Source organism: Peromyscus eremicus, chromosome 6, assembly GCF_949786415.1.
Source record: "Peromyscus eremicus chromosome 6, PerEre_H2_v1, whole genome shotgun sequence".
NCBI classification, from domain to species: domain Eukaryota; kingdom Metazoa; phylum Chordata; class Mammalia; order Rodentia; family Cricetidae; genus Peromyscus; species Peromyscus eremicus.
Genome location: NC_081421.1, coordinates 66,509,694 through 66,534,147, shown reverse-complemented (window position 1 = coordinate 66,534,147; position 24,454 = coordinate 66,509,694). Strand labels below are relative to the sequence as shown.

The window sequence follows — 24,454 nt, the reverse complement described above, 5'->3', positions numbered from 1 at the left end:
GCATGGTCATGGTTCCCTGCAGACATTTGTGTTTGTGTGTGTGTGTGTGTGTGTGTGTGTGTGTGTGTGTGTGTGTGTGCCTCCTCTATGGTTTGGAGCAATCACAGTCTGATAAATGTCTGTCTCTTTGAACCATGAATGTTCTTCCCTAGAAGAGAATATCTTCACAGCAATTTCTCCCAACAATTTGTCTTGCCAAACTTTTCCAAACTGACCTTTGCTGATGCTTTCTTGTAACACGATGGTCCTGGCAATCCTTCTCTGAACAAGCAGCAGTAAACCTTTCTTCCCAGATAGCAACATCACTGCAGTCATCAACATGATGAGAAGGAGCTGGCAACGTGGAGCAGTAGCCACTGCCTCCATGGTCCCACTGCTGTTTGTGGCTCAGTCTGGGCTGAAGCTTCTCCCAAGCCTCCTAGGCTGGCCTCAAACTTGGGATCCTCCTGCCTCTGCCTCCTTCAGTAAATCCTACTGGCATGCCACCACAACCGGCTGAGTGTAGCTCGGGCCAGAGCTGGGGCCCACAAGTCCAAAGGCAAGAGGCTTTTTCATGAATTCGTAACACAAACTTTAGGCGCCAGATGTAGCATGAATCTTAAAAATTATTATTAATAAAATCAAACCTGAGGCCAGTTATTGGGGTCAATGCTGGTAGATCAGAGAGACAGAACAAGCCACAGCTATCTCACCTTGCCAGTTCTTCAGCTGGTCTTGTTTCCTCAGACTGAAAGCCTCTGAGTCCTCATCCAGAATAAATCTCAGCTGAACTGTGTTGCTCCAAAGCCTGAAAGCTTAACCAGCCAAATGCTTCTAATTTCTGGTCCTCAAGCCTTATATACCTTTCTACTTACTACCACCACTCCCTGGGATTAAAGGCTTGCTTTCAGGGATTAAAGGCGTGATGAGTCAACATGCCTGTCTGTATCCTTGAACTCATGGATTTCTGCCTCTGGAATGCTAGGATTAAAGGCGTGTGCTATCACTGCCTAACTAGTACCTTTTCTGTTCTCTGACCCCAGATAAGTTTATTAAGGTACACAACATTTTGGGAAACACAGTACCACAAACTTCAACAGCTGAGCAGATCTGGATGGACTAAAATGGCTTTCTTTAAACAAAAACACTGCTGGAATCCACAAGCTGATTTTAAAATTTTTATTCATTTTGTATTTTGGGGGTTAAGTACTGTCTACAGAGATGTTTGTGCTCATAGAGACAAGAGGAGAACTTTACAAGGATCCTCTACAAGAGCAACAATTGCTTTTGCCAACTGAGTCATCTCTCCATTCCCACACACTGAGTTTGGAGAAAAATGTCTTCATTCTCTTCCCCTTCTCTTATAATCAAATATTCAGGTTGTTTTTTTCCTTTCTGAGTCCTTGACCATATGTTCTGCTAGGTCCAATTCAGACAAGTTTCTCCAAAGAAACCCTGTTGTAATGTGCTTGGGGCCAGCAATTAATATGAATTCCAGTTTACAACTCATTGGACAAAAATCAAACCAGTACAGCAGCAGGGAAAAGGCTGAGTAGATTGTACCAGAGTCCAGACCTTCCCCTTCCCCAGCCTTCCATTCAACTCATTTCCACCTGTATTAAAGTCTCATCCACCATCTGTCTTTCTCCAGATTCACTGTAAATGCTACATAGGTCCCATAGTCTACCCAGGTGTAATCAAACTCTACACTGGCTGCTGCTTCTGGGAGACACATATAGGTCACAGCTGACCAGGTACTAGGGTTGATTTAGGCGTTTGAGGTGGGCTGCCGGAAAGAGTGGTGAGCAGAAGCCAGGGAATGGTATGATTCAGCTAGCAAGTGGGGACGTGACTCCACCATTGTCTTCCAGCCTGAGGTCTCAGAGATCTCAGAAGCATGTGCTGTAATGAAATCCAGTGCCTGGGTTTTCAGATGCCCTGCTCTATGGAGGTCAGCCAGGACAAGAGTGTGGGCAGCATTCTCCACAGAGAGGTCCCTGCAGAGGGCATCCTCACACATGACCTTCAAACGCTCCAGGCCATACTTGTCAGCAGCTGCCAGCAGAACATCTGCCATGCTTTCAAGGTCTGGTGTTTTTCCAGTATAAATGAAGCCCATCATTGCCTTGAAGACTTGCGGCTCCAGGTTGGGGATCTCAAAGCGATTCTTTCTGCTCTCCTTCATGTCATGTTCAAACATGGCTCTGAAAACTGGAGATCGAGCTGCTAAGATGGCCTTGTGAGCCTGAAATTCCTGGCCAGATACCACCAGGCAGCAGTCCGTGATGTGGGAATTCTCCCACAGCTCTCCTAGCTCATCTGCCAAGGTGCATCTAGGAACCTGAAATCTTGGCTTTCTGTTCTGGTCAGAGGTGCTCAAAGAGTCGTCAACCATGCTCACCTTGCAGAGGAGGTTGAGCTTGTCATCTGGGAGAAGCCAAGGCACAAAGGACAAGAGGAAGTTTCGAAGGATGAACTTTTTAAATCCCAGTTCAACACCTGGCTCGAACCTAGAGACTATAGTTTTGCTCTCACCGTGGGTTGTCTCTCCATCGGTGCTTAATATCAAGAACTGGAACTTTGCCCAAACAGGACTCTTTAGACAGCTGAGCAACACTAGGTAAACTGACAGGTAATCTGCACTTTCTTCATCCACTCCCTTCGGGTGTATTCTCAAACACCATTTGTCATTGGCTCCTATTGAGAAAGTTGGGCTTCTAATGCTTTCCTGAATTTCCTCCAGAAGAAAACGAAAGTTGCTGATGGTCCACCTGTAGAAAATATTCTGGATGCTGATTTGGGTGTGGTCACATCTCTGGGATGTCTGGTCCCCTGACATTTCTGGAGGTAGTTTGAAGGTTAAACTGGATCCAAAATGAAGAACTAGCAAGTGTTTTATCTTCACTCTGTGGGATACAATAATAGACCTGGTTTAGATTTTTAGTTTCTATTTCTGTCCCATCTTCTATGAGGGTGGAAACTTGGGTCTGAAATTTTCTATCCAGATTTCAATACTAGTTTCAGAGAAGACAGTGTAGGCTACTAGGGACTCTTACATCACTCCATTTTTTTCTAGATTAAATCTTGGGTCAATAGGTACCCAGTTTTCATAATTATAGATAACTTTTGAAAATTTGGAACATTTTATACACTCATATCAAAAATGTTATACTAGGGTTCTGCAGAGTAACAGAACATGTATAATTAATCTTTCTGTGTACGAACAAAGGGGATTCATTAGAATGACTAGGGCTGCAGTCCTGCTATTCCCACATTGGCTAGCTGTGAAGGGAAGCCAAAGATCTAGTACTTACTCAGTCCAGGAGGTTGGATGTGTCCCTGGGTCTTCAGTATATGCTGGAATTCTGAAGGAAAATTCTCTAATGCCAGGGAAGGAATGGTCTTGCTACAAGGTGAGGGCAAGCAGGCAAAGAGCAAGAGCTTCCTCCTTCCATGTCCTTTTATATGCTTCCAACAGAGGGTGTGGCCCAATTTAGGGTGTGTCTTCCAGACTCAAGATCTGGATTAAAGGTGTGTGTCTTCAGGCCCTGAGATTCGGATTAGATGTTTGTTTCTTTTTACTTTCAAAGTCTGTATTTGAAGTGTATCTACCTACTTCAACTTAAGCAAAACATTTCTCACAGTTTTGTCCTCCATATTAGGATTTTAGTTAATTCCATATCTAGCTGGGTTGAGAATCAAGAATAACCACCAAAAGTGTATTTTGCTTTCTGTGGTTCATCTTCTGTAAAATAAGGGTTTGTGTCCATTCCACAGAGCTGTTATCTACTCTTATAGGGGTTTTACACTAATTCCTGCCTCTAACATGATCCAGGAGAGGTGTTTTCCTTACCCTGTCAGGGGACTCAGGGTTCACAACATGGAGGTCAGGGAGTAAGAATTCATATACGGTGGGTAAGAAGCAGAGCCAGGAGGGAACCCTGAAAGTGACAGGCTTTTTTCCTGCCTTTTATTCATCCAGATTCACAGTCCCCAGGGTGGCACCACCAACTTTCGATAGTGGTCTCTCCCTCCCCCTCAGATAATCCTCTTTGAAAACACTCTTCCAATGTTTTATGGAAGGGTGTGCTATGAGAAGATCCTAAGTGCTTCTCAACTCCATCATGTTTACTGCCAAGTTTCAGCTTCTTAATACCTCATAATTTTCATCCTTCACTGGTGAGTTCTGTCCTCTTTAAACTTTCAACTTCCATACTTACTTTGCTAGGACTTCAAAGAGAGATAGGATAACAGGGTGTGGTATGTAAAGTGAAAAAAAACTTTAAATAAATAAGCAAACCATTTTTAAAAAGTGAGACCACATTCTGGTTTCCAAATAGTGCAGAAAATATTCAACAGTTACCAAAGAAGGGGTTTTGAGACTGTTCCCCTTAGAATGTGATCTGTTAAATGCTCCCCGCATCTATCATCTCTCTCCAGTTCATCAGGTCTGGAGAGATTCACTAAGCCTAGAAGACATGAAGATACCTCAGTGATTCAATCAACTCAGCAATTCCCAGCCTAGCTCTCCTGAAAGTCTGATTCCAGTGCTGTTCATCCCTAAATACAGAATACATCTATCAACTGGTTATGCTGCCTAAATTTTTGTTTCCTCTTAGGAACCTTTGGCAGGTGACTAACTAGTAGCATCAGTGACTATTCTCCATGTGGGTTTGGGGTCCGAGTGGCAGATACTGCTTCCCTCAAACTCTCTGGTCCTGGGCTTTTTTTTTGTTTTCTGGTGGGGAGACTTTTAGTGATTATGCTATTTTACTAAGTTTGTTTAAAACACATGTCTGACCTTGATTCCATTTTGCTAAGTGGCACCTATTGTTTCTGATTTTGTTTATCTTGGTGCCCTTAGATGGATCTGGAAGACTGTTTCCAAGTAGGATTATCTGAGAGGCAGGGGAGAAACCACCACTAAAGTTTGTTGGAGTCATCCTGGGACTGTGGGTCTGGATGGAATAAAAGGAGGAAAGAATAGAGTCACCTTCAGGGGTTCCTGGCTCTGATTTCACCTTACCATGTATAAGGTCTTCACCTGCCATCCATGTTGTGAAAACTAAGACCACTGACAAGTTAAGGAAAACACCCCTTCCCTGATAGTGTTTATAGCAGCAGTCATTGTAATAACATACAAGAGTAAATAATAGCTGTGCAAATGTTGACATGATCCCTTACTGATGGAAGACTAACCACAAGAAATAACACACCCTTGTGATGGCTATTCTTGGTTCTCAACTTGACTATATCTGGAATGAACAAAACACCAAAATTGAGAGCACACCTGTGAGAAATTATTGCTTAAGTTGAAGTAGATAGATCCATGTTAAACAAGGACTTTTGAGGAAGGAAGATACACACCTTTAATCCAGACCTAGAGGCTTGGGGATACACCTTTAATTGGTGCTACTTCATTTTTTAATAACTATATATTATTCACCACTTACATATTCTCCTTGATGATGATGTCTCTGCTAAACTCTTGTTTTAAAAAATTATACTAGACTTGTTTTGCTTTCTCTTACATTTAATTTTTGTGTGTTTGGGTTTTTGAGTTTAAGCCACTTAGAAGGACAGCCTCAACTCAAATGAACTGTTTCCCAAGGCTCCCCTTAAACTCCCTGTGTATTCCAGGCTGCCAACTGCAGACTGCCATTGCATCCTGAATATAATTAAAGAAGGACATCACTGTTTCCAGCATCAGAATCTGTTCTTTGAGGAGGAGGACATATTTAAGGGTATGGACCTTGACTGGGGTCTTATTGAGTTTCTTTTGGTTTTGGAGACAAGTTCTGATTTGGTATGCCCAGACACACCTATCAAACATTCAGGATTCCTACTTCCTCTGTTTCCCAATGCAAGTCTAAGCCAAAGAAGGAAGATTAAATTATACATTCATTACATATATGGAGGAAATATAGTTAATTTGACCTATTTCTAGATATTTTTCACAATGACCTTCCTGCATATAAGCAATCCTCCTAAGCCTGTCCCAAGAGTATCTTGAGCTGTATGGGTTAACCATACACACAATGAAAAGTAACTTTCAGCCTGATTTGGGTTCTTTCCCTTTCTGTTTTTGAAAGGGAGTGTCCTTCCACAGTCTTGACTGTCTTTGAACTCATTCTATAGACCAAGCTGGCGGAAAACATAGAGATCTGCCTACCTCTGCCTTTTGAGGCCTGGTATCAAATGTTTGACCTCTTAAATCCTTAGAGAGACAATAGAAAAATGATTGGCAAGGGCAGGAATAAGACATACTGAAAACATATTCTTTTTTTTTTTTTTCTGGTTTGGTTTTTCGAGACAGGTTTTCTCTGTGTAGCTTTGCGCCTTTCCTGGAACTGGCTTTGTAGACCAGGCCAGCCTCGAACTCACAGAGATCTGCCTGCCTCTGCCTCCCCAGTGATGGGATTAAAGGCCAGGACCACCACCGCCCAGCGAAAAAATATTCTTAAATTAGTGGAATGTAGGTGGTAGGCCCTATGTACTCTAGCATTCAGAGCCTTAGGTGATGTAATCAAGAGTCCTCTGGCCTGGGCTTTATACAGCATGAAGAGATGGAAGAAAACAACAGGGAGACATAAGACATTTCTCTCCACCTTTGAATTTGGCTTGATTTTTCCCTTGCCCCCTGCCCAAAGCAGAATGAGATTTTTCTCATGGTCTCTGTGTCTCCACATATGTATATACATTTACTTCATTGGTTTGTTTTTATTTTTTTTGTTGTTTTTATTTTAAGACTATCTTGCTACAGAGCCAGGCTAACCTTGAACCCACATCCCTTTTACCTCATCCTCGCAGGTAAGAAGATTATGCATGAGCACCACCCATCCTGACTCTTGACCCCTTTAAGGAATGCACTGGAGACTAAATAAATCTTAAATATTCAATGAGTCTCTGACATCCTCTACTTGATCTCCAGGCAGCATTCTTCTCTCTGTGGTATTGCACATATGCATGCTGTCATCTGTGGGCAGCTGTATCTGTGTGTTTTGCAGGAGATAAAGTCAGGAATGTCCAACATGTTAGGCAAGTTCCCTACTTCTGAACTATATTTTCACAATTTACCCTCCTTGGGCCTTCCCTTCATTTCTTCCTTTCTTAAGGCTCATCATCACTGTGCCAAAGAGAACTGGTTCCGGCAATGACACAGAACACTTGGCACTGTAATTCTGAAGTGGATGTTACTCATTCTTTGTTGTGTGGGGATGATAGACCCCAGACCCAGGGTACTACCTTCTCGGTTGGACGCCCCAAGAACCCAGACTCCAGTCCAGTTGATGTAAACAGCAAGAGGTTTATTGATGCGGCTGTACAGTCAGTCGGGCTACTCTCCTCCCAAGAGCAAGGGTCGTGCCTACTGCAGCCACATGGGTACTTTTAAAGGAAAAACCCACAAAAGCCATAAGCTTACAATTCCCATACAATTTCGTTTCGATTGATTTATGGCTAGAGGCTAATTTCACAAGATCATGGCCTGATCACAGGGTGGGTACAGTCACATCCCATGCACATTCTTCCCGAAACCTGAAGGGGGGTATCAGGGTGGGAGTGAAGTTTACACAAAGGTCACAGTGGTCTTTCCTGGAACACTTGAAATTATCCCTGTCACAGTTGTTGCATCTCTTAACAGAAATCTGTTTATGTTGTTACATTGTGGCAGGGGTGGCTGAGTCAGTTTGCCCTTGGAACTAGCTTTTTAGTTCCTCATTCTCCTGGGGCTTGGGGGGGGGGGGTAAGCCTGAAGGGTTAGGGTCTTTCAGGGACATGGGGATTCACATCTCTAATCTCTCAGCACTCACAGAGTGTAAGACTTGGGGACCAATCTGCTCTACATCAGGAATTCTAGATAGGCATAACTACCTAGTGAGATCATATCACAAATTAATAGTAATGATGATGATGATGATGATGATGATGCTTTAAGTATACTAATAAAAATAATAATAATGATAATAACAATAATAAAGTCTTGATGTTCTTTATTAATGTTAAAGACAAGCTTTCTAAACCACTAACTAAAAACTAACAATGTGGTTAAGGTAATTAAATAGAAATTCATGAACTAGGTAGGCATGATGTGGTAGACTATGGCTTTGACCACAGTAGTCTGAAGGCAAAGGCTGACCCAACTCTATGTGTCTGAGGCTAACTTGGTCCATAGAGCATCTTCTAGGAGAGCCAGACATGCAGAGTAAAAAGCCATCAAAAAAGAAAGAACAAGGGACATAGGAATGAAATCATGACTACCTACCTCTTTGTGGGAGCCTACAGAGGTTTCCTAGTGAGATCCGTACTTGCTTTACCTAGCAGGACTGCATAAGAGGATGACTGGACCATGGGCCTGGATGCCAGGTGTTTGGAAGGGTCTATACTTGGTTGTATCTACAAGGGGGAGGTCTTATTCTCCTCCCCTTGGCATTGTTATAAAAAGCCCTTTTGAATAAAGTTCTGGGCCCTTGGGTATTGACCCAGGTCCTCCTGAAGCTATCTTGTATTTCTGTCTTCCTTCTTCTCAGCTAGGCCTTTCACTCTAAGTTCTGTATTCCTCTCTCCTCCTCATAGGAACCCTGTAAAAGGTGGGAGCTGGTCCCCCACACCTCTTGAATTCCTGCTAAAATATTTCAGACTGCCAAAGCTTTAGAGAACAAACTAGTTTTTCAGAGCTATTCCATCATCTTGGCTGTCTGAACCCAATCTAAAGAGAAAGCTGGACTCAAAAATGCAGAGATCTGCCTACCTCAGCCTCCTGAGGGCTAAGATTAAATGCTTGGCTTTTTTAATTCAATTTTTTATTGATTATTTGTGGGTTTCACGTCATACATCCCAATCCATCCATCTCCCTGTCCCTTCATATCCACCCTCCAACGTTACAACCTCTCCCACAAAACAAAACAAAATTCAAAAGAGAAACAAAAAAATCAAAACAAAAACAACCAAACTAACTACCATACAAAAATAAAGTCCCAGAGTAGAGGCTGTAGTGTGACATAGTGAGTCCCACTGTGTACCCTTTAGTCCATCTTTACTTTACTTTACATCTTTACTTGTAAGTGTTCATTGCAATGAGTCATTGTTCTGATCTGAGGTCTCTGGCTTCTCCTACATGGGTCCTCACTGGGACTCCTCTTGGATAACCTTCGTTGTTGCCTTGTGTCATAGAGATCCTTTGTGTCACAGAGATCCTGCAGCTTTGGATCTGTAGGTCTGGCCATTTCACATGCTCCAGCAGTTCATACATGAGGTGAATGTTGGATGAGCCACCTCATAGTCCTGGTTCTGGGCTTGGGTGGTAGCTGGGTTGGTCAGCCTCCCAGCTTTCCCTCATGGACAGCAACAAGGTGAGTTCTCTAGCATTGCCATTGCTAGCTCACCCACTGAGGCAGGCAGTAAGGAGTACAGTCACCTCTCCTGTCCTCTCACCCTCAGGCTGTCTCACCTGCACCACCACCCCACCAACAAGGTCAGATCTACTTTGTTGTCCTTGGGAGGTATCAGAACTGGTGTCCTGGTGGGGTGTCAGAACTAGTGGGACTGGGAAACAAGAGTGCTCAGGATCCATGGTGTGAAATTTCCAAATAATCAGTAAAAATATTTTGAAAAAAAACGGGGGAGAATTTGTGTAGAATCCACAGGAGATTTTAGCTGGGTGGGTGGGTGGGTGGGGAAGAAAGCTGCAGCTGGTGTTCTGTTGTAATTCTAGGGATGAGACTGGGGGATTGGATTTGGAGGGAAGGAGGAAGTTCTTCAGTTGGCTTACCTATTTCTTTGTATTGTTCTACTGGTGTGTTCTTAGTGAATGCCTGCTGCTGGAGGCTGGGATGATGGGTTGAGTTGGGGAAGGAAGATTGGGGAAGAAGATCTTTGTGAACCAGTGGGAATAGGGTCTGACAGGAAAGAGACCACAGCAGATTTTCTACTACAGAGGAGAGGATGACACCAGGAAAGTTGAAAGTAGAGGAGCATAAGTAGAGGTGTGGATCTGCATTCAGCCTACTTGTTTCCCTGGAAAGAGTGCGTTAGCAAGGGTCCTTGCTGGGTTGGGAGCTGGGACAAAGCAATGAGTCGGGGGTGGAAAGGTTAGAAGGGGAAGATGTGTGGGATCTGCACACAGGGGTGCAGAGAAGATTTCAGGGTGCTCTGCTGCAGAGCTGGGGATGAGAATGGGGGATTGGATCTGAAAAAACAGAGAGAGAAGATCTGCCTGCCTTGTTTTCTGGCATGCATGGTCTAGAATTGTGGTTTCCAACCTGTGTGTCCCAAACTCTTTGGTGGTCTAAGGATGCTTTCAAGAGGTAGAATATCAGAAAACCTGCATATCAGATATTTACATTATTACTCATAATAGTAGCAAAATTACAGATCTATGTAACAATGAAATAATCCTCACATGTGTTACAGGGTCTGAGCATTAGCAAGGTTGAGAACCATTGACCTAGACAGTGTGAATTCTTCCTGAATCAATGCCCTGCAACATTTTCAATACAAATGAGACTTTTGCTGACCTGGACCAAAAATACTTCTCTGTCAGATGGAGTATGATCTACTCACATTTGCCTACTTTTCTCAGTTTTCATGAGAGCATTATGGGGCATGTTCTACTCTGCCAAAAATAAGTGCTAAGAAGGAAGAGAGAGGCCTCCTGATACTGGTGTGGCAGTGAGGAGTCCGCACACACACGCACAGCTTAGCAGAGCTGGATGGACTAAAATGGGGTTCTGTAAACAGAAATACTACTAGAACCTACAAACTGATTGAAAAATTTTTATTTGTGTCATTTGACTAGGGTTTTGTATACTTACCTAGAATACAGCAGAGTCAAACCTGACCCCTCAGCATTCCAACTTCTTTACGGATATAGTAAAGAGGGAGAGGCCTGGTTACTTTTCCCCAGTGCCACTGTAAATGATCCACATATCCCATAGTCTACTCAAGTGTCATTTGTAACATCACTGGCTGCTACTTCTGGAAGACACCTGTAGGTCCCAGCTGAACAGGTCCTTGGATTGTTACAGGCTTCTGAGAGGGTGCTCCAGGAATGGACCCTGTGCAGAAGCCAGGGAATGGTATGCTTCAGCCACCAAGTGGGGACATGAACCCACCATTGTCTTCTAGCTTGAGGTCTCAGAAACCTCAGAAGCATGAGCTGTAATGAAATTCAGTGTCCGGGTTTTCAGCAGCTCTGAGCTGTGGAGGTCAGCCAGGTAGAGAGTGTGGGCAGCATTCTCCACAGAGAAGTCCCTGCAGAGGGCATCCTCACACATGACCTTCAAACGCTCCAGGCCATATTTGTCAGCACCGGCCAGCACAGCATCTGCCATGCTGTCCAGGTCTGGTGCCTTCCCAGTGTAAATGAAGTCCATCATTGCCTTGAAGACTTGTGGCTCCAGGTCAGGGATCTCAACACAGTTCCTTTTGTTCTCCTCCATGTCATGTTCAAACATGGCTCTGAAAACTGGAGAGCGAGCTGCTAAGATGGCCTTGTGAGCCTGAAATTCCTGGCCAGATACCACCAGGCAGCAGTCTGTGAATTGAGAATTCTCCCACAGCTCTCCTACCTCATCTGCCAATGTGCACCTGAGAGCCTGGATCCCTGGCTTCCTGTTCTGTTCAGAGATGCTGAAGGAGTGCTGGACCATGCTCACCTTCCAAGGCCCATGGGACAAGAGGAAATCTCGAAGGATGAACATTTTGAATCACCAGTCTTAGCCTTCTATGAACCTAAAGACTATAGGGCTCCTCACACCTTGGGTTTTCTCTACTTCAGCATTTAAGACCGAGAACTGGAACTTTGCCCAAACAGGACTCTTTAGACAGCTGAGCAACACTAGGTAAACTGACATGTAATCCGCACTTTCTTCATCCACTCCCTTCAGGTTTACTCTCAAACACCATTTGTCATTAACTCCTATTAAGAAAGTTGGGCTTCTAATGTGTTCCCGAATTTCCTCCAGAATAAAACAGAACTTGTTGATGGTCTACCTGTAGAGAAATTCTGGATGCTGACCTGTGTGTAGTCCCAGGACCCAGAAAGTTCCCTGACATTTTTCCTAAAGGTAGTTTGAAGGTTAAATTGGATCCAAAATGAAGAACTAGGAATTGTTTTCTCTTCACCCTGTAGGACTCAATAACAGACATGATTTAGATTTTTAGTTTCTGTTTCTCCTCTGTTCCCTCTTCTATAAGGCTGAAAATTTGGGTCTCTGAAATTTTCTATCCAGATTTCAATACTAGTTTCAGAGAAGACAGTCTAGGCTACTAAGGACTGTTACATCATTCCAATTTTTTCTAGATTGGATCAAAGGTTAATAGGTAACTAGTTTTGACAATTATAGACAACTTTTGAAATTTTGAAACATTTTATACACTCATATCAAAAATGTTGAACAAGGGTTCTCTAGAAGAACAGAACATATACAAGGAAATTCCTCTGTCTTAACAAAAGGGATTTAATAGAATGACTTAGGGCTGCAGTCCTACTAATCTCACAATGGCTAGCTGTGAAGAGAAAGTCCAAGGATCCAGAACTTACTCAGTCCAGGAGGTTGGCCATGTCAGCTGCTCTTCAGTATAAGCTGCAATTCTGAAGAAGTATTCTCTAATGCCAGGGAAAAAATGGACTTGCTGCAAGGTGAGCACAAGTCAGCATAGAGTAACAGCTTCCTTCTTCCATGTCCTTCTATAAGCTTCCAGCAGAGGGCGAGGCTGAATTTAGAGTGTGTCTCCCATCTTCAAGATCTGGATTAAAAGTGTTTGTCTTCAGGCCTTGAAATCCCAGTAAAATGTTACCTCCAAAGTCTGTATTTGAAGTGGATCTACCTACTTAACTTAAGCACAGCATTTCTCACTGTTGTGCCCTCCATTTTAGGGTTTTAGTCAATTCCATGTCTTGTTAAGTTGAGAACCAATAATAACCACCACAAGTGTATTTTGCTTACTGTGATTCATCTTCCATAAAACAAGTGATGGTGTCCATTCCTACAAAGCTGTTATCCCCCTGTCCACAGCCTTCATTGGCTATGGCTGGCCCTCAGTGCAGGCTTCAGTCTCTTGTCATCTCCCATAGCTGTGGTCTGAGATATCGTTCTCAATGTGGGACCTCCGTCCCAGGGCTGTGTAAACCCCAACCTCATTCTCTCACTTGACAAAGCATTGAATGAATTGTGCCTGTCATTGTCGGCCCCTTCTTTTTGGGCTATGCCCTGGCCCTCATTCCCTGGCTTGACGAAGCATTGAATGACTTGAGCTAATCCTCAATACTCACTTGATCTAGGGGATGCCTGAGATTGTAGTCTTGGATCACGTTTGCTTTCTTATTTATTTTTTCTCTCTGCTGTGGTCATGGGAAAGAAAGCTTCCCACTCTATTAGCCCTATATCTCCCCTGGATGTCTTCTGTAAATTCTCTTTTTTATGGTTTTTCAAGACATGGTTTCTCTGTGTAGCTTTGGAGCCTGTCCTGGAACTCACAGAGATCCGCCTGCCTCTGCCTCCCAGTGCTGGGATTAAAGGCGTGTGCCACTAACGCCTGGCTGTCTTCTGGAAATTCTTAAGCCTCTCAGCTTAATGCCTTACTTGAAGACCTCTAAACTTGTCTGCCTTTGTACTAAGAAAAGGTCTAAATATCCCTTAGATAATAATAAAAAATGGCCACCTAATGGCTCCTTAGACCCCGATATTTTACAGGAATTATCTAACTTCTACCAGAGAATGGGCAGATGGAAAGAGTTACCTTATATCCAATCTTTTCTTACCTGAGTTCTAAACCCTCCCTTCTTGATTCCTTCTCTCCTGTCCATATGTCCCAATACTTTCTAATAACCTACTTCCTGAGGAGTGCAGACAAGTTTGGGAGCAGACAAAGATACATGCAGACGAGTTTCATCAAACTAATGCTGCCCATCCACCTGGGGCCAAGGCGGTTCCGATCAGGACTCATTGGAATTACAATACCCTAGGTGGTTCTCTAGTTAGGGATTGGTTTACAACCTGCCTCCTGGCAGGTCTTCATAAAGCTGTCCTCAAACCAGTAAATTATGAAAAGCTAAAAAATGTAATTCAAGATAATAAAAAAAAAAATCTGTCTCATTTTCTAGAACTGCTTACAAAGGCTCTCTTACACATACGAGTCTTAATCCTGAGAGTCGAGAGGGCAGACAGCTCCTTATGACCCACTTTGTCTCCCAGAGCTTCCCTGACATTAGGGCTAACTTAAGCATCTGGAGAGAGGGCCTCTGACCCCACACGCAGAAGTCTTAGTGCTGGCATTTAAGGTGTACCATGGGAGAGATGAAAAAGCCCATAGACATGACTGCCAAATGCTGACAGAAGCTTTCTAACCAGCTGCCTGAAGGCCTCCGGGTCCCTGTATTAAGTGTGGTAGAGAAAGCCACTGGGCTCATGCCTGCCCTGCCCCATGCGGGCCACCTTGTCCAAAGTGCCCCCATGAGGGACACTGGTCAACTGACTGCCCGTGTACACCTCGTGGCATGGGGACATCAAACAGAGACCACCTGCCAGCCCATCTCCTAGGTTTGGACATTTGCAAGGATTGAAGGTGCCCTGTTCCCTGCCCAACCACAGCCATCTCTCACAGGGAACCTAGGGTAGCCATTACGGTATCGGGGTGATCCATTTCCTTCCTTTTGGCACTGGAGCCACTCACTCAATCCTAAGGGATTTTTGGGGTCCCAACTCTCCTCGTCTCCCTATATCAAGGTAGGGAGATAGCCTTACCTACCTAACCAGACCCTACCATTTAGTTGTGTTTTCAGGGGTATCCCTTTCACCCACACATTTTTAGTTGTTCTAATCTGCCCTGTGCCCCTAACGGGAAGAGATTTTCTAGCTAAGGTAGGACCTTTTATTTTGTTTGCTCCTCCCATTTGACTTACCTCAGACTTGTCAGAAGCTCCTCTCCTCCTACTCCTAGCCACCCATCCTACTAGCTCTAACATTTCATTTCCCTTGCCAGCCTCTCAGGTGGACCCCAAAGTCTGGGACACTCAGAACCCTACTGTATTATCTAGTTGCAGGACCCTACCAGGTAAGTTACCCAAGCTCAGTACCCTCTCTCACTCCAGAGCCTTAGGGGACTTAAGTCTGGCATTTCTGACCTTCTCAGAAAAAAGCATGTTTCAGCTCCCCCCCCCCCACATGAACCAATAAAATTCTGATAGCAGAGTACTAAATATTATAATATCATGACTACCAGCTCAAGATTTTAAATTCCCTGTGGCTGCTTCTTAATATGCTTAAAATTTTTTTCAAGCTCCAGAGCCACCTTGAATCCACCAGGACAGTTCAGATCCACTTCAGATAAGTATAATTCAAACTTTCCTGGTCCTGAGACCCTCCTCCCTCACCCTGGGACCCCATAGGACCCCAACCAAGGTTAAAAAAAATTCTAAACTTCCTCTTCTGCCTTGCCAGCACCTTGTCAAACCCAAACAGTCACAGAACTTGAAGCAGTAGAAGGCAATGAACTTTTCCCAAAGCAGCAGAGGATAATCCACTACCTCAGGACATCTGGCTACCCCAAAAGCCCTCTTCCCTACCCCCAAAAGTTAACTGATGCCAACCAAGTCAATTGGAAGCAGTTTCGGGAGACACAACGCCCCCATTCCCATTTACCCACCATTTTTTTTTTTATAAAAAAACAAAGAGTCTGCAATGTTAGACTGCCTAGCCACTCCCCTAGCTACATGACCACATGCACCTGGTAAGATGCTTAGTCATCCCAGGGCCTTACATAATATGTAATCCATGCACTGTGTGATCATGTAATTTGCATGAACATGTAATCTATGCACATGCATGGCATAGCTACTTAAGCCCATATGCACATATGCAGACCTATAAAAGTGGGTTCAATTTATTCCTCCCCTCTTCCTACACGGTCATTCCATAGGCCTATGCACATCTTTCTTATACCCTTCCCTTAATAAACTCTTATATTGGGTTTTGTCATACCTTGTGGCTTTTCTCACATAGTAAACAGTGCAGCTTAGTATTGCACCTTGTAATAAATAACACTGAGATTCTGAGGTGAATGTTACTCATGCTTTGTTGTATCAGGGCATGAGGGTTCATGTCTCTAATCTCAGCATTCCCAGAGTATAAGACTTGGGGGCCAACCTGGTCTACATCAATAATTCTATGCCTGAAAAAAACTACCTAGTGAGATCATATCACAACTTAATAATAATAATAACAACATCATTATAATAGCACTAGTAATAATAATAATAAAGTCTTTTATTTAAATTAATGTTAAAGACAAACTTTCAATATCATTTATAAGACTAATAATGTGGTTACTGTGATTAAAAAGAAATTCATGAACCAGGCCTGATGTCGTAGTCTATGGCTTTGATCACAGTAGTCTAAAGGCAGAGGCTGACTCAGCCCTGGGAGTCTGAGTTAACTTGGTCCATAGAGCACCTTCTAAGAGAGAGACAGTTGTCAAAAAAAAAAAAATTAAAGAAACAAGGAAAGCCAGGCGGTGGTGGCGCACGCCTTTAGTTCCAGCACTTGGGAGGCAGAGCCAGGCGGATCTCTGTGAGTTCAAGGCCAGCCTGGGCTTCCAAGTGAGTTCCAGGAAAGGCGCAAAGCTACACAGAGAAACCCTGTCTCGTGTAAAAAAAAAAAAAGAAAAAAAGAAAAAAGAAAACTGCATGAACCAAATTACCACTTGAATTCCTGCTAAAATATTTCAGATGCCAAAGCTTTAGAGAATGAACTGGTCTTTCAAAGCTTTTCGTCATCTTTAAGAAAGTAATTGTGATAGAATGGAGAAATGGTTCAGCAGTAAAAGGTGTTAGATACTTTTCCATAAGACTGGCATCCAATTCACTGTATGCTCAAGGCAGTTGACAACAGTCGGTAACTCCAGTTATCCAGGTGACCCAACAGCTTCTTCTGGCCTCTGAGGGCACCATATGCTCATGGTGCACAGACCCAACTGTGTAACAGGGCCCAGGCGTGAGCAGGCTCCCATACCTAAGTACAACTGTCTCCATGATGGAAGTACCATTCAGGGTGTAAAACACAACACTTGTGTAAAAAAACAGCAATCGCTGCCCCGAATAAAACAAAGGCTTAATCACCAAAGTCCATAGTTCTGAGAATACCTCAAAGTTTTCAAACCTTGCTTGAAATACAGTAATATTTTGGCTTCTGTGGTGCCACTTCTGGCTAACTGTTCTTGTTAACTGAAGTTTGTCAACCCAGAATATGGTTTTTGTGCTTAAAAACTCACCCTGAGAAAGGCTGGTTGCTGCACTGGAATCTTGAACACCTCATGTAGTTCTGCCAGCTGGCTAATATATTTTGTATTGGCTTAAATCCAGTTCAAGCACTATCTCATTCTCTCTCTCTCTCTCTCTCTCTCTCTCTTTCTCTCTCTCTCTGCCTGTGTGTTTGCATTTGTGTGTGTTTCTATGTCTTTCTATGTGTTTCTGTCAGTTTTGTGTTCTTTTAAGGACCAGTGGCTTTTTCTGGTATGAGGACACTCCTGCCGATTAAGATTTGTGCCTCTTCCTGTTGGGGACCTGAATCCTTTTGGCTGTGCCAAGTCCCCCAGAGAACCACCTACACGAAATAAAAGTTCTCCCTACCCCATTCCTGGAATGAGAGGCTATATGAACAGAGCCTGTAAATTGAGCCCCAGGTGGTTCTCAGTTTCCACATGGGAAGCTGCTCTCAATCTCCAGGAGCAAGTTCATGGGAGCTCTGGGCTGGCAATGTAAAGCATTTGCTTTGCAAATGAGGGGTCTTGCAGGAATTGCCTAATACATTTCAAATTACACATTTGAGGGAAGCAGTATCTGCCACTCTGACCCTAAACCCACGTAGAGAATAGTCACTGGGGCTACTAGTTAGCCACCTGTGAAAGGATCCTAACTGAGGAACCAAAAATTCAGAGGTCAAAACCAGTTGATTGCCAGGCTGTGGTGGCAATTAAATTAAAATGCCTTTAATCCCAGCACTTGGGAAGCAGAGCCAGGCGGATCTCTGTGAGTTCAAGGCCAGCCTGGTCTACAGAGCGAGATCCAGAATGGGCACCAAAACTACACAGAGAAACCCTGTCTCAAAAAAAAAAAAAAACAAAAAACAAAAAACAAACAACAACAACAAGAAAAAAAAAGTTGATTGATTTATCCTGTATTGAGGGGTGAGCAGCATTGGATCCAGACTTTCAGGAGAGCTAGGCTGGGAATTGCTGAGTAGATTGAATCACTGAAGTTATTTTCCTGTTCTCTAGGCATAGTGAGTCCCTCCAAACATGATGAACTGGAGAAAGATGATAGATGTGGGGAGCATTTTGCAAATCCCATTTCAAAGGGGAACGGTCTCAAAACTCATACTTCAGGAACTGTTGAATCTATTCTTCTGGAAACCAGAATACTCTCTTGCTTTTAAGGCCCTGCAGAATAAGCATGGAAGTTCAAAGTTTGAAGAGGACAGAACTCACAAGTTAAAAATGTAAAATACAAGATATTGAGAAGCTGAATCTAAACAGTCAACATGACTGAATTGAGAAGTATTTAGGATCTGCATATAGCACAATAAACAAAATACACTTGTGATGGTTGCTCTTGGTCCCCAACTTAATTAGACACAGAATAACAAAAATCTGAACATGGAGGGCAAACCTGTGAGAAAGTTTTTTTCTTAAATTGAAATAGGTAGATTCACTTCCAATATGAATTTAGAGGTAAAAGAAACAAACATTTAACTCTGATTTCAAGGCCTGAAGACACACACCTTTAATCCAGTCTTGAGTCTGGCAAACACACCCTAGATTGGGCCACACCCTCTGCTGGAAGCATATAAAAGGACATGGAGGAAGGAAGCTCTTTCTCTTTGCCTGCTTGCCCTCACCTTGCACAAGTCCATTCCTTCCCTGACGTTAGAGAATTTCTCTTTGGAATTCTAGCATATACTGAAGACCAGCCAACACTTCCAACCTCCTGGACTGAGTAAGTACCTGATTCTTGGACTTTTTCTTCACAAATAGCCAATGTGGGATTAGTGGGACAGCCTTAAGACATTCTAATAAATCCACTTCCTTCATACCCAGAGAGATTCCGTATACATATGCTGTTACTTTGGAGAACTGAAGTACATTTTTGATATGAGTGTATAAAATCATCCAATTTTTCAAAAGTTGTATTTAATGGTCAAAACTAGTTACCTATTGAACTAAGATTCAATCTAGAAAAAAAATGGAGAGATGTAAGAGTTCCTAGTAGCCTAGACTGTCTTCTCTGAATCTACTATTGAAATCTGGATAGAAAATTTCAGAGACTCAAGTTTCCACACTCATAGAGGAAGGAACAGAGGAGAAACAGAAACTAAAAATCTAAATCTGTGTGTATTATTGTGTCTCACAGGGTAGAGATAACACAATTGCTAGTTCTTCATTTTGGATCCAGTTGAACCTTCAAACTACCTCCAGGAGAAATGTCAGAGGACAGGATAGCCCAGAGCTAGGATTACACACAGATCACCATCCAGAATTTCTCCTAGAGGTGTACCATCAGCAACTTTTGTTGTACTCTGAAGGAAATTCGGGAACACATTAGAAGCCCAACTTTCTTAATAAGTGCCTATGACGAATGGTGTTTGAGAGTAAACCCAAAGGGAGTGGATGAAGGAAGTGTAAATTACCTGTCAGTTTACCTAGTGTTACTCAGCTGTCTAAAGAGTCATACTTGGGCAAAGTCTTAAACACTGAAGGAAAGAAAATCCAAGGTGGGGGAGCCAGAAGGGCTTTATGTTCTTGCCATGCTATCACTGGGGATTCAAAAAGTTCATCCTTTGAAATTTCCTCTTATCCCATGCTTCTTTGGTTCTCACAGATGATGGGTTCATCTTTCTCTGCAAGGTGAGCGAGGTCCAGGACTCCTTCAGCATCTCAGACCAGAACATAATGGCAGCGATGCAGGTTCCAAGCTGCACATTGGCAGATGAGCTAGGAGAGCTGTGGGAGAATTCCCACTTCACAGACTGCTGCCTGGTGGTAGCTGGCCAGGAATTTCAGGCTCACAAGGCCATCTTATCAGCTCACTCTCCAGTTTTCAGAGCCATGTTTCAACATGACATGAAGGAGAGCAAAAGTAGCCGAGTCGAGATTCATGACCTGGAGCCGCAAGTCATTAAGACAATGATGGACTTCATTTACACCGGAAAGGCACCAGACCTGGACAGCATGGCAGATATTCTGCTGGCAGCTGCTGACAAGTATGGCCTGGAACGTTTGAAGGTCATGTGTGAGGATACCCTCTGCAGGGAGCTCTCTGTGGAGAATGCTGCCCACACTCTCTTCCTGGCTGACCTCCACAGCTCATGGCAGCTGAAAACCTTGGCACTGGATTTCATTACAGCTCATGTTTCTGAGGTCTCTGAGACCCCAGGCTGGAAGATAATGGAGGGCTCATACCCCCACTTGGTGGCTGAAGCATATGGCTCCCTGTCTTCTGCACAGGATACTTTCCTGGAACCCCCACTTAAACGCATGAAGCGATCCTAGAACCTGGTCAGCTATGACCTATACTTGTCTCCAAGAAGCAGACAGTGTTGTTACCAATGACACCTGGGTAGACTATGGGATTTTTCGAGCATTTTCAGTGAAACTAGGGAAAGACAGATTGTGGTTCAAGCTTTAATACACCTGTTAATGTGTTGAATGGTCGGTTAGAGAGAGGCAGAGACTGGACTCTGGTATACTTTGTGGTTTGATAATTTGTCTCAACAATTGGAAACTGAAATTCAATTTAGTTGCTGGCCCCATGGACATCCCAAGAGGGCTTCTTTGGAGAAACCTGTCTGGATTGGACTGAGAAGAACATACAACCAAGGGCTTAGCAAAGGACCTAACAAAAATGAATGTTTGCTTACAAGAGAAGTAGAAGAGAATGAAGACTTTTTCTCTAAACTCTGTGTGTGGGACTGGAGAGATGAGTCAGTTGCAATAGCAATTGTTGCTCTTGCAGAGGACCCTTTTTTCAGTCCTTCTCTTGTCTCCATGGGCACATCCATCTCTGTAGACAGTACCTACCCAAATAAAATATCAAGTGAATAAAAATTTTAAAATCAGTTAGTGGATTCTGGTGGTGTTCTGTTTGAAGAATCCTATTTTAGTCTCTCCACCTCTGATCAGCTGTGAAAGTTTGTGCTGAGTCCTTACTCCTACACACACACAAAATTCAGTGAAATGATCCCTAATGAAATTCTGTTATACTCATAGTTTGATACCTAGCCCAATCAACATCAGTTAGGCTTTCTCCAGCTTCTGATAAGAGCAGATACTGAGGTCCACAGCCAAAGATTAGATAGAGCTCAGGGAACCTCAAGAAAGAAAAGGCATGACTGTCGGGTGAATCAAAGATATCACATAAAAGGAGCACAGAGATTCAACTAAACAGGGTCCTTGGAGGTTCAAAGAGACTGAAGAGGCAATCACAGAGCATGCATGGGTCTGTACTAAGTCCTCTGTGTACACACTGTGCTTGTTTAGCTCATGGGTTTTGTGGGAGTCCTAGCAGCAGGAGTATGGGGAGTCTCAGAACTATTTGTCTGATCTTGGAACCTTTTGTTCCTTCTGGGTTGCTCCTCCAGCCCTGATAAGAGGGTTTGTGCCTACTATTATTACATTTTGTTATCTTGTGTTCATTTGGTAGGCCCTGGAGACCTGTGCTTTTCTGGAGGGAAACAGAGGAGTAGTGCATATATGTAGAGTGGGGGGAGGGGAGACTATGTTCAGATGGGATTATATGAGAGAAGAAAAAATAAAAACACAAAAAAGAAAAATATTAGAAAGACATTTGGGGAAGAAGTATTTGGACAGATCTGCAAAGGAGCAAAGAATGTGAAGATCATTTTGTCCCCTGTAAATGTCCACAAAAGTTGTCTTCACTTTTAACCTGATTACAGTTGCTGCTGAATGCCAGATCTGCCCAGAGGTATCACCGTTTCCTCAGCCTGGCCACCCAACTACTTCATGACAGGATGACTACATTGGGCCACTTCCTCTGTGGAATGGACAACATGGGATAGGATTTACCAGGAAGTATTTTTCTCCAAAGCCCTGACTTGGATGTAGGCACCAGGTGTTAGAAAAGGAAATAGAAAAGAAACCAATCAATCACTATCACCCCTAGTGACATCTTGGGAAAAAAATTGTTATCTGTTTCCATGATTTTAAGTTTTTCTGGCCTGGAAGTTTTGATTCCAGTGTGAGTGGTCAGGTGGGGGCAGTGCTCCTGTTTGGAGCCAGAACAAACAGTTCATTGACCTGAAAGCTCAGATTTCTCCCAAGCCACTTTGAGCTCCTGATGTCCTTAATCCAACAGGCCAAGAAGGAAATAACTGGGACCTATTCTTGCTGATTTTGTTTATCTTAGTGGTTAGATGCATCTGGAAGAGTGTTTCCAAGTAGAATTACCTGAGATGCATGGGAAAGATCACCACTTTAGTGTGCTGAGTCATCCTGGTACTGTGGATCTGAACAGAATAAAAGGCAGCAAAGAAGAGAGTCAATTCAGGGGTTCCTGGCTCTGTTTCCCACTCATTATGTATGAGCTCTTCACCTGTCTCCATATCTTAGAAACTAAGACCACTGACAAGTTAAGGAAAACAAGGAAAAGTGACTACTGAACTTTGCCAAGACAGGGTAAGATTGTCTTTAAAAATCCCTGCTTCTGAAAATGGTCTGTCAGATATTCTAGGTCTGTAGACAAATTGGTTGCCATGATGATGTCAAGGAACTTTAGGTGACTGTCCAGGCTGCCAGCTGTCTTTGTCTATTTTCACAAGAATTTCAGAAAATGCTTGCTTGCATTTTTTTGTTTTCTCTGGTATTATTATGTTCCTTCTCTGGTCTTTGATGGAGTTGAAGACTAGACAGTTATGGTTAAAATCTTCTCATATCATAGCTATAACATATTAGTACTCAAATTAGAATATTCAAGACAGGAGTAATCTCTGTAATTTGGCGTTTAACCGTGTTCTTGAAATTTAGCATGTCTTTCTTGCTTGATATTATTTTTGTTGGTTGTAATTCCAGTTTTGTTTATATTATTACTCTTTGTTTTTCCTGAACAATACTTGATAATCATTCTTATTGTATATTGTTTGCATTAAGATTTGAACCTTTTTATTTAGACTTTACAGGTTAAATTATATCAGGATTGAATTATACAGTTACAGAGAGACAGCCTGTTTTCTTTTTTCTTTTTTGTTCTTTAAGACAGGGTTTCTCTGTGTAGCTTTGTATCTTTCCTGGAACTCACTTGGTAGTCCAGGCTGGCCTTGAACTCACAGAGATCTTCCTGGCTCTGCCTCCCAGAGTGCTGGGATTAAAGGCGTGTGCCACCACCGCCCATCTCCACAGCCTGTTTTCAAACAACCAAACTCAGCAACCTTATAGGTACTGCCAAAAGCTCATGTGAAAGCTAACCTGACTCCAAGGGAAATGTTAGATTTAAGGAGATTTAAAGAAGCTATAGTATCATACAGCATGCATTTTCCACTTATAAAGCAGATGTTAAATTTGTGGTCAACTTGTAATAAATATAGCCCTCAGGACTAGACAGAAATAATTATAGCTGTCCTAGAGGCCAGTCCACAGTTACAATGCAGAACATGGTTTAAAGAGGAGGCTAAAAAAATAGAACAATGTTGCAGGGCTACAGGTGTGGAAATTACCCAGGATCAGCTTCTTGGAGAGGGCAATTATGCTGATATACAAAGACAATCTTTATATGATAACCAAACCCTAATTCTATGCCACATGGCAGCCATGAATGTATGGGGCAGAAATGAGTAAGCAAAAAAAAAAAAAAAAATTTGAGTCATTTACGAAAGATATACAAGTCCCCAAAGAATCCTTCACAGATTTCTTACAAAGATTGTCTTCAGCAGTAATAAAATGATGCCAGTTCAGAAGCTAGACAGATAATAATTGAATGTTTGGCTTTTGAGAACATGAATGCAACATGCAAAAGAATAATTAGGCTATTAAAGTCAAGATCAGCATGCTTAGAGGATTGGAACAGGGACACAATTAATATTGAGTCCCATGAACATGATATGTGGATAGGAGGGTGATGTCAAAAGCTTTGAGGAAAAGTAATAATGTCAGAAGTTTTAAATGCAGTAAACAAGGTCATTTGAAAAGAGAGTGTAAACAAGGCATTCCTAGAAACAATGTTTTCAAGGAACAGTGGCAAGAGACTGCCCATACCTTCTGAATTATGCAGAAGGTATAGTAAGGGTAAACTCGGGACTAAGGAATGTAGATCAGCAAGGGACAGAGGAGGTAATCCTTTGCCTCTGCTATTGAAAAACTCCCTGGGAGGCCTCATGCAGGCCCCATGGCAAATTCAGTTCAGAACTTTCCTGCCATTGTAGAAGAAACCACTTCTCAGAGCAATTAAATAACCAAATGCAATAGATAACAC

The 24,454-nt window shown here is 42.9% G+C and overlaps 1 protein-coding gene and 1 long non-coding RNA gene across 2 annotated transcripts; one reads left to right on the top strand and one right to left on the bottom strand.

The window, feature by feature from the left end:
• Window positions 1–1,747: 1,747 nt before the first annotated feature.
• Window positions 1,748–2,818, bottom strand: LOC131913766 (speckle-type POZ protein-like). The gene has a single exon (XM_059266550.1). It carries the CDS (start codon window positions 2,816–2,818, stop codon window positions 1,748–1,750), a length of 1,071 nt encoding a protein of 356 aa, XP_059122533.1.
• A 2,681-nt stretch (window positions 2,819–5,499) lies between these two features.
• Window positions 5,500–6,878, top strand: LOC131912744 (uncharacterized). Its single transcript, XR_009379701.1, has 2 exons — window positions 5,500–5,723; window positions 6,790–6,878. It is a non-coding gene; the product is annotated as an uncharacterized LOC131912744 (long non-coding RNA).
• The last annotated feature ends 17,576 nt before the right edge of the window (window positions 6,879–24,454 follow it).

Bases quoted from the DNA above. Each gene is read 5' to 3' on its own strand.
- LOC131913766 (XM_059266550.1), bottom strand. From the start codon at position 2,818: ATGTCAGGGGACCAGACATCCCAGAGATGTGACCACACCCAAATCAGC.